General features: G+C 42.0%; 1 protein-coding gene across 5 annotated transcripts in view; it reads left to right on the forward strand.

Moving 5' to 3' along the window:
• Positions 1 to 1858, forward strand: part of USPL1 (ubiquitin specific peptidase like 1) — a 46483-nt gene extending 44625 nt beyond the window's left edge. For 4 of the 5 annotated variants that reach the window (XM_006158424.3, XM_027775675.1, XM_006158425.3 and 1 more), the window contains one exon: positions 496 to 1858. In XM_006158424.3, coding sequence (XP_006158486.1) covers positions 496 to 1206 — 711 coding nt within the window. In that variant the 3' untranslated portion in view covers positions 1207 to 1858. Of the gene's footprint in view, positions 1 to 13 lie in introns of all 5 variants that reach the window. The other variant, XM_014591562.2, reaches the window with a different exon arrangement.
• Positions 1859 to 10614: the final 8756 nt, after the last annotated feature.

Consider the following 10614-nt stretch of genomic DNA (forward strand, 5'->3'; position numbering starts at 1 on the left):
GTCAGAATTGGAGGACACTCAGTCAAAACAGGTCCTTACACCAAAAAGTGAGAAATTAAAACCAGAGCATGTTATAGTTCAGGTATCTAATTTGAAGAAAAAAGAAACTGTAGCACATTCTCAGACCATAACAGTTAAGTCATTACAGGATCAGACTCCGAAAGAAAGTCAGAAGAAACCATTTGTGGGAAGTTGGGTTAAAGGCTTATTAAGCAGGGGCGCTTCTTTTATGCCACCTTGTGTTTCAGCTCATAATAGAAGTTCTATAACTGATTTGCAGCCTTCAGTTAAAGGGGCAAATAATTTTGGTGGCTTCAAAACTAAAGGCATAAACCAAAAGGCTAATCGGGTATCCAGGAAAGCCCACAGAAAAGCTAGTAAGCGTCCTGTAGCCAATGAGACTCCCCCAACTCCTCTGCCGTCAGGCAGCACAGCTGCTCAGCTTCCTGCCGATGTGACAGCTGCCTCTGAAGTTTTGAAAAGTGTGAAAGCACCTCAGATGGACCTCACCTCCACCACATTGCTCATGGAAATGAAAATGATGTTTCTTCAGCAAACCACAGAGATTCAGTTGAAGGTCAGATTCATAAACTTCGTCTAAAACTTCTAAAAAAACTAAAGGCCAAAAAGAAGAAGTTAGCTGCTCTTATGTCTTCCCCCCAAAGTAAACCACTTCCAAGTGAACATTCAGAACATACTCCCGATTGTGGGTCTCCAAATGATTGTGAATCAATAGAAGACTTGCTAAATGAGCTACAGTATCAAATTGATATTGCAGATAAATCTGGATGTACTACTAATGCTTCCCCATACAGTAGTCAAACTCATGAGGAGATTTTAGCAGAATTACTGTCTCCTCCAACTGCTGTTTCAACAGAGCTCTCAGAAAATGGAGAAGCGGACTTTAGGTATTTGGAAATGGGAGATAACCATGTCCCAGCAACAGTACCTCATGAATTAAATTATGTTTCCCAGGACACACATCTGAGACAGGAACATAATTATTGCAGCCCCACCAAGAAAAATCAATGTGAAGTTCAGCCAGGCTCACTAACAAATAATGCCTGTATCAGAACATTAAACTTGGAAAATTCCATGAAGACTGATATTTTTGATGAGTTTTTTTCCACTGCAGCATTAAATTCTTTAGCAAATGACACATTAGACTTACCTCATTTTGATGAATATCTGTTCGAGAATTGTTGAATGCTTGTTAACTTTTTTGAGTTCAATATTTATTATTGCTCTTAGAAAAACTGTGTTTTCAAGTAGTATTTATATACCAGTCTTGTGTAATAACCATGAACAAAATATAAGACATTGAGGGTTTATCTTTGGTTCTGCCCACAAAGCATGTAATGTTTTACAGATTAAAATGATCAGGAATATGATCTTCTTGTTGGCTTTATTTTGTGCTTGTAGGAGAATGAGAATTTCAAAATGTTGAAAATGAAAAGTAGCATTTAGTTCCTGGCAGTTTATACAGTTGGGTACATTAAATTACTAGATTTCAAGTTTTGTTAATGTTGCTTCTGCAAGCTTCTCTCAGTATCTACAGGGAAGGGTTTTATCACATCCTTAAGGATGCCCAAATCCACAGATACACAAGTTCTTTATATACACAGTGTAGTGTTTACATGTAACCTATGCGTGTTCTTTCACTCAGCTTATCTCTAGATTACTTCTCATACTGTGTGAGTACTGTGTAAACTGCTGTACTGTAGGGAATAATGACAAAATCTGGACGTGTTCAGTACAGACTCAACCATTGTCTTAAATACATAGTACATGTTTGCAACGTGTGACATTTTCTTATCCAAGCTGATCCATGGAAAAGGAACCTGCACATAGGAAGGGCCAGCCGTAGTTTATATTAAAGTTGTATGTGGTATACGAATGTGTGACGGTTTTCCTTATGGTTCTCTGGGTTTAAGAACCTAAACCTCTTAACTTATACCAGAAAGGCACATTATAGTCTCCTTGTGCTTAGAAACACTAGACAACATTTCAGACTGGACCTAATCCCATACTTCTTACCCTCTTTTTCTCTTAAAAAGGATGGCAGTAAACCTTACTGCCATAACTTTGAGTGGTGTTAGATGACCAACAGATGATCTGCATCAGGAAAGAGTATTTTTGTGATGATGTACAGAAAGTTCACATTATCATAAATACCATCGCCCCCCCAAGACATGTATTTCTGTAATCAAACTGGGCACCATGTAACAGTTATGTTTTGAGAGGGAAAAATAACCAAGACTTAACCAGGGTTGCTGTATGTTCGGTTCTGTTACATGTAAGATGTAAATTCATTTAAACCTCAACATTTCTGAGATACCGTCATCAAATTTTATAGGTAAGGCAACAACAGTACCTAACTAGTGAGTTACAGAGCTGAGGTTGAGTTAACGCTGGTTACCAGGGCAGGTAGAAGTATGAGTTTATCTTATTTAAAAGTTGGATGTCCCAACAATATCACTTCTGTAGTAGTTAATGGCAATAGTCACTGGGATTTGAGTGGCAGGCAGTGGTTTTGGAGTGAAACACTTTATCAGGGAAACAGCACTTCTTAATTGTCAAATTTACTCCCTAACCACCTCTTCCTTTTTTGTGTGTGTGTGTGGTTGATAGTTATGTGTATTTACCCCAAGAAAAAACCCAGGAAACACCAAGTTTGGATGATTCATGTTAGTGATAACTGCAAACATTTCCATATTTTTAAACGTATATAGACTAAAAAAGGTTCCTGTTGTACCTGTATGCATGATCCGTTTTTATTACTTTAGTGTTAATTAGCATTTTTCCATCTTAGAATTTTGGACAACTTTGAAATGCTACAAAATACTATGAGTAACCATGTTTCACTAATCTTTGTGGATTTTGAGGTGTTTTGTACTATTGTTAATTGTGCTACAAGCAGTTATCCTTGTTGATAAAGTGTTATGCAGACCAGAGTTTTCTGGGAGTGGAACTGTTGGGTCAAAGGATGTGAACATTTAAAGTCTTAATGATTGCTGCATTGTTGGCTTCCATGAGGCCTCCGACATGACATAAATAGCATTGAAGAAGGAGGCCCAGCCTACCTGTTTCTGTTCACATTTCTAGTGAGGCTGAACATGGTCCATGACTATTGTCCAGTTGAGATTTTTATTTTTGTTTTGTTTTTTTTTTTGAGGAATTGCTTGCCACCCTTTACTTGTTACCTATTTAAGAAGTCTTAGTAGATTATTTACTAGTGGTATTTCTAGTATTGTTAGCTCCTAAGGCAGGAAAGTAAAAGGAAATCCTTACCCTTTAGGTGTTGGTCTTCTAAACAGGGTGACTATATAAGGTAGGGTGGTGATAGGCAAGAGTTGACTTTGTCCTTTGGATTGGTTATGCACTGTAAAGTTGCCATGAACACAGAATTAGCAAATAGGGGAATTACAGGGTTAGATGTCTGTGAGCCTATGGTCACAGCATTTTTGTCAGCCAGTCAGTGAGTCACCTTGTTTGTTGTGTGTTTCTGTTTAAAGACCCCTTTTTAATCTGTATTGTTGAGTCATTACATTAACATTGAACTGCTGCTGGTCATTAGCACTAAAACCCAAACCCAAGTGATGCTTATCTAATAACATGGATTTTCTCCACTAGGCGCGTTATAGTCTCCTCGTGCTTAGGAGCAGCAGACAACACCAGCACTGTGCCTGGGACCATTTTTTAAACAATGAAAATACCAAAAACACAAAAATGTGAAAAACACGACACTAAATAGACCACTAAAAAAACACTTGTTTACATCCTGAGAGCTCAAACAGGAAGGCAAAGGGTTGACTTGTTCAACCACAGCTGAGAACATTTATCAGTCAACTCAAATGTTTCGCTGCTCTATGGATGTTTGCAAATGACCACACAAAGTACAGTGAGTATTGATTTTTAGGGTCATAAAGGAATTTTAGCAAGTAAGTGAGTTTGCAGCTGTGGTATCTAAATGATTGACTAACGATAAAAAATGCCATGGCAAAAAAGGATGAGTGGGCTAAACTATTTTGGACTGATTGGTCTTGGAAGAAGATTTCTTATAAGTGGGTAACATTTGGGACCAGCAGTTAGCATAATGTCTATGTTGCTGGACTCCCGTGTAGTCGACCGCAGTTCACGTCCCGGACTGGTGGCTTAAAACTCAGGCCAGGCGCGTGTGCGTGTGTGCCCAAGATCCTGAGAGGAGAGTGGAGGAGAAGGGATTGCGGTGTAGCCATCCCCTCGGGGGAGGGGGGGTGATTTCTTGCTTTCTATCTATGTCTGTCTCGGTCTGTCTGGCGAGTGCATGCACCCTATAGCAAATTAAAAAAAAAACAAAACTCCAAAAAATAAGTTGGTGACATTTGAGCAAAGATTTCAATGAAGAGTACTTAAGTTAAAGTCATGAGAAGTGGGTGTGCTAATTATGTTTAGTCTGTACAAGCTGCTATAACAACTTAGACTGGGTAATTCATAAATTGCAGAGATTTCTCATAGTTCTGAAGACTTGGAAGTCCAAGATCAATCTGGAAAGCAGATTCAGTGTCTGGTGAAAGCTCTCTCTTCTTCATAGATGACACGTTTTATGTCCTCACATGACAGAAAGGGACAGGGACACACCTTCTAATCTCTTGTTAGAGATTGAGTCACACTAATCCCATTCCTAAGAGTGAAACCTGCAAGAGACCAGCAGTTAGTGTAATGGCTATGTCGCTGGACTCCCATGTAGTCAATTGCGGTTTGAGTCCCAGATTCGGTGGCTTAAACTCATGCCAGGTGCATGTGCGTGCGTGCCCAAGATCCTGAGAGGAGAATGGAGGAGAAGGGATTGCAGCGTGGCCATCCCCCCTGGGGGGTGATTTCTCACTCTCTCGTCTCTGTCTCTTTGTCTGGTGAGCGCACAAGCCCCATAGCAAAAACCTCTCAAAAGAGTGAAACCTGCATGACATAATCACCTCTCTCAAGACCCTTGTATCTTCTTACTTTTTGTACTGGGGTTGAGATTTCAAATGTGTGAGGAGACGCACATTCAGACTGTAGAAGCAAGATGGAGACAGGGAAGAGGTCAGTATGATTGAGCAGAGTGAGCGGGGACAGTAAAAGTGAAATACGAGATTCAAGGGGTTAGCTGGCACCAGACTGTTTCTAAATAAATATGCAGGACTGCCAGGTTTTGTGGGCCATAGTGGGGGTTTTGTATATGTTGAGAATAATAGGAAACCACTAGAAGATACAACGTAAGAGGGTAAGATGATCTGGTTTGGATTCCCTGCACAGAAGTGCAGAGAATGACTACAGGTGGTCAGAATAGAAGTGCAAGTCTTTCAGAGTGTGGACTAGAGTGGTAACTGTTCAGTGTTCAAAAGTTCAGATGTTCTTTAACTTAGGATGATGTTACAGCCAGTTTAGAGCCAGCAAGATGTGTTGGTGGATGGATTGGGAGTAGGGAGACCAGCAGGTGGTGTAGTGGTTAAGGCACTAGACTCTCACATGGTCGATCGTGGTTCAAGTCCCAGACCTGGCAGCTTGAAACAAGCTGGGCATGTGTGTGTGTGTGTGTGTGTGTGCGTGTGTGTGTGTGTGTACCCAAAATCCAAGAAGAGAGTGGAGAAGGGATTGCAGCATGCAGCATGGCCATACCCCCTGGGGGTTGATTTTTCACTTTCTGTCTCTATCCAGCGAGTACAAGTGCCCTATAGCAAAAATCTCTCAAGAAAAAAAAAGACCAAAGATGAATGCCAGGTTTCATTGCCTAAGCAAATGGGTTGTGTCAATTATTGAGATGGGACAGACCAGAGAAGGGAATAATTTAAAGAAGATAAATTAATTCAGTTTGGGTTAATGTAAAGTGTATGATTCTTATTAGACCAGCACGTGGAGAAAATTTAGTAGGAAGATGGATCTGCCATATTAGAACTCGGGAGAGAGCCAGACACTGGACGTACTCATTTGGCGATGATGAATGCATGAGTAGTAGTTAACACCGTGATACAGAATGGGGTCATTTAGGAAGCTAAAACAGCTCTGGGGAAGAAAAGGTACGATAGGAAGAAAAGCAAATGTGCTGAAACTCAAAGGATAGACAACACCCCCCTTTTTTTTTCTTAAGGAAGGGGCGATTATCTGGTAGATAACTGGAAATGTAGAGTAGTAGAGTACTGAGAATTAACCATTGGCTTTGGCAATAGGGAAGTCCTTTAGTAATTCAGCAAGGATAGTTGGTGGAGCCGTGAGAAGAGAGATGAGTGGACTTGAGAGAAGAGATGGTGAGCAAGTGAGACACATGGAAGACCGTTTTTTAAATATTTCTGGTGCCTGGTGGGGGACTGTGAGGTCAAGTTTCCTGTTCCTTTTTTTTTTTAGAGAGAGAGGTTTTTGCTACAGGGCATGTGGTATGGCGCTCGTTGGAGAGACAGAGAGAAAGCAAGAAATCACCCCCCAGGCAGATGGCCATGCAGCAATCCCTTCTCCATTCTCCCCTGGGGATTTTGGGCATGCACATGCACCTGGTGTGAATTTTAAGCCACTGGGTTGGACTTGAACTGCAGTTGACTACATGGGAGTCCAGTGACATAATCATTATATCATGTGCTGGTCCCCTGTTCCAATTTTTAAGATAGGAGATGTCATATCATGTTTATGTGTGGACCTCAATGTTCCATGGAGAGAAACAAATGGATGTTACAAGTGAGAGACAGAGCAGTTATACGAGGAAAGAGAAGGGTATAACCCTAAAAGCTAAAGGAATTTGTCATTTTTATTCTAGTGAAGACAAAGTACATAGGAATAGATGTTAGGAGATTTGAGGACAGAAGGAGAAAAGTTTCTTCTGATTATTTTCTTGGGGTAATAAACAGATCATCAGCTGACGGCTTAGAGGGAGGAGGAGGTAATGATTGAGGAAGCTGAAATATTGGTCTGAGAGAGTGGAGAGCTAATTGAGTAGGGACATGCAGCAGGCGCTCCAGTCTGTGCTGAGGGCTCGCCAGAGGTTTAGAGTCATAAATTTATCTGAGGCCAGTTAAGATGGTTTATTTTTTTTCCAATCTTGTTTCCAATCATGTGGAATGGAGAGTGGGAAGTTGGATTCAGCCAAAGAGGAGGAATTGTCAGGCAAAAGAGTAATGATTGGTGAGGGAAGTAGGGACAGGAGACCTGATAGTTAAAGTGGTGACAGATCTCAGTTGTTAAGAGGAGGGTTCAGTGAATGCCAGAGTGGGACTAGATGGGGAAGCAAGCTGTTCAGAACATGGTGTGCTTGAGGCTGGCTCAGTGGTGCAGTGGTAGATTGCAGGATCAGTTCCCTGGTCTGCTTGTGCATGCCAGGCATGCACACTTGCAGTTCTGGCCAGCTGGGAAGGCTAGAGGATCACAGCATGAACCCTCTTGAGGAGGCTTGTCTTTCTCTCTCTTACTCTTGTGAAAGAAAGAAACAAAAATTTAAAAAGTGGTGCACCTGAAAAGCAAAGATAACAGAGTTACTGGTGATGACAAAATCTTAAATATGACAAGCAAGTGCATGGCCAAAGTTAGGTGAGAAGTCCATGAAAAGTGAGGGGTTAAGAAGACCCAAGAGGCCAGAATGTAGGATGGATTGTCTTTGCAGAAGGCAAATTCATCTCAATGGCAACATGGTTCTTGCTAGAAAGAAATATACATTGAACCAGAAGCTAAAATCCTCAAGGAAATATACCATGAAAATGGCAAATGGCAGTAAAGAGAGGACTGGAAGCTTCTAAGTTGCTGGAGAATGAGGGAACAGGGTTTGAAATAGGAATGAGGAACAAGGAAAAGCCTACCTCATCTCCAGGCCCAATGGTATGTGGAATTTGGAAGATAAAAACCATGACCACTGGACAGGGCTGTAGAGAATGCTGTGCCTACAGAGGCTATTCAGGTTTCATTGGCACAAGGGCAGGAGAGACTGTCTGCAGAAGGTGACCCTATAGAAGGTCTTGCCAAGGACAACTCCAAGGGCACAGTGGAAGGGGTTGGGAGACTGGACAGCAGTGGGCAACTAGGTGAAATTAGACCTAGAGTATAATGTCCCCAGAAGTGCAGAGTTTATAGGGTGACAGATAAAAGAGTGTAGGTAGGGCCAGCAGGTGGCATAGTGGTTAAGGCACATGGCCAACCGCAGTTCCAATCCTGGACCCTGGAGCTTGAAACACGCTGGGCACATGTGTGTGCATGCCCCAAATCCCAGGAGAATGGAGGAGAAGGGATTAGGTCATAACCATCCCCCCTTGGGGGCGATTTCTTGCTTTCTCTCTGTCTCTCCAGTGAGCACACACATCCTATAGCAAAAATCTCCCTATTGAAAAAAGAGTGTAGGTTATAGTGATAACATTCAGGGAAAGACAATGAGTTTTAACTACAACTTTTTGTTGAGATTGTCCTCCTGGGTAGTTTGAAAGATGAGGCAAGAAGAAAGATGGGGAGTAGGTGTCTGGACAAGAAGCATGAGAGACTCTGTGGGCCTCCCTTCAGTCCTGCAGTGGTTATTCTGGGGTCTTACTCATTTATATCACCTCTAAGATGTTAAACTTTATGTTATATGGCAGTGGTGATTTCCACTTTTTTTTCTTCTCTTTTTGGAGAGGTTTTTGCTATAGGGCACATGCACTTGCCAGAAAGACAGAGACAGAGAAACAGAAAGCAAGAAATCACCCCCCCCGGGGGGGGCAGATGGCCACACCGCAATCCCTTCTCCTCCATTCTCCTCTCGGGATCTTGGGCATGCACGCACATGCGCCTGGTGTGAGTTTAAGCCACCAGGTCCGGGACTCGAACCGCAGTCGACTACATGGGAGTCGAGCGACATAGACATTACGCTAACTGCTGGTCCCTCCACTTTTTTAAAATAGGTTTTTGCCATAGGGCACATATGCTCACCAGAGAGAGACAGAGACAGTGACAGGGCAAGTAAGAAATCATCCCCCATGAGGCCAGCAGTTAGCGTAAGGGCTATGTCACTGGACTCCCACGTAGCCGACCATGGTTCGAGTCCTGGACCCGGTGGCTTAAACTCACGTTGGGCACGAGTGTATGCATGCTCAAGATCCCGAGAGGAGAATGGAGGAGAAGGGATTGTGGCATGACCATCCCCCCTGGGGAGTGATTTCTCGCCTTCTGTCTCTCTGTCTCTCTCTGTCTGGCGAGCGCATGGGCCCTGTAGCAAAAACCTCTCCAAAAAAAAAAGAAAGAAAGAAAGAAATCATCCCCCAGGAGATGATGGCCCTGCCACAGTTCTTTCTCTTCCATTTTCCTCCTGGGATTTTGGGCACATGTGCCAACATGCTTTTCAAGTCTCCAGATCTGAGACTTGAGCTGTAGTCGGCCATGTGGGAATCCAGTGCCTTAACCATGACACCTGCTGCCCCCCCTTTCCACACTTGGCTATTTTTAATTTTTTAGCATGTAAAAGTTTCATATTATTTATAATCTTTTACTTTGATATTATGTGTTAGCAAGGTTGTTTCTACTCCCCCCAAACATAAATCTTTACATATATATTCTATTGTTTTCTTTTTTTGAGAGATTTTTGCTATAGGGTCCATGCACTCCCCGAAAAGACAAAGAGATACAGAGAGACAGAAAGTGAGAAATCACCCCCCGGGGGCATGGATATGCCACAGTCCCTTCTCCTCCATTCTCCTCCATTCTCCTCTCAGGATCTTGGGCAGACGCGCACGGTGTGAGTTTAAGTTACCAGGTCTGGGACTCGAACCGCGGTCGACTACATGGGAGTCCAGTGACATAGCCATTACGCTAACTGCTGGTCCCCATATATCTTCTACTGAAACTATGGTTTTTTTCTTTTTGCATATGAATCTTTATTTGGAATATATTTTGACCTGTAACATTGAGATTTCTAATTCTTTTTCTATTTTCACTCAAATAGTAAACTTATTGCTTGAATACCGTTTATTGAATAATCTCTACTCTTCTTTATTCAGAATATAACATTTACATACCCTTCATACTTCATTTATTAACAAATGTTCAATTCCCATAATATGTTGAGATTATCAAGAAACATTTGAGTGATCTTTTATTGAATGGCAATTAAAAAGTGCAAATGCAATGATTTAATGCCAATTTTCCAGGAAAAAAAAGGTAAAGAGGAAAGTCTATTAAATTTTAGCCAATTTTTTCCACTTAACAAATCATAGTAATGCATTCTCCAAGTCAGAAAAGGAGTATGAAAAGTGAAAGATGCAATTTATTACAGAGTTTTGCTGGGTACAGCAAAAGCAAACAACACAGAATTGACTAATCTCTCTAGGCTTAGAGTCTGGAGGCCAAAGGATGTGTTTTATGGCAGAAGAGGAAGAGGATGCTATAGCAGGTCATGAAGGAGCGGCAGAACCAATCTGGTGAGTTAGAGAAAGCATCTCAAGTGCCATTAGACTGGAGACTTCATTCTGAGCAGTTTCCAGAGGCAACAACTCATGTGCACACCCCTGCCATAAGCAAAGAACCACTCACAGTTTGCAGGCTCCAAAGGGGCCTGCTCAGTGAATTTAACTGGAGCTATGGCTCTGGCTCTCTCAGGAGGCCATGGGTTTGAACTAAGCTCCTGTACCTGGCCCAACAGACCCAACCAAGCCA

This window comes from Tupaia chinensis, unplaced genomic scaffold (assembly GCF_000334495.1).
Source record: "Tupaia chinensis unplaced genomic scaffold, TupChi_1.0 Scaffold000597_1, whole genome shotgun sequence".
In the NCBI taxonomy this organism is placed as follows: domain Eukaryota; kingdom Metazoa; phylum Chordata; class Mammalia; order Scandentia; family Tupaiidae; genus Tupaia; species Tupaia belangeri.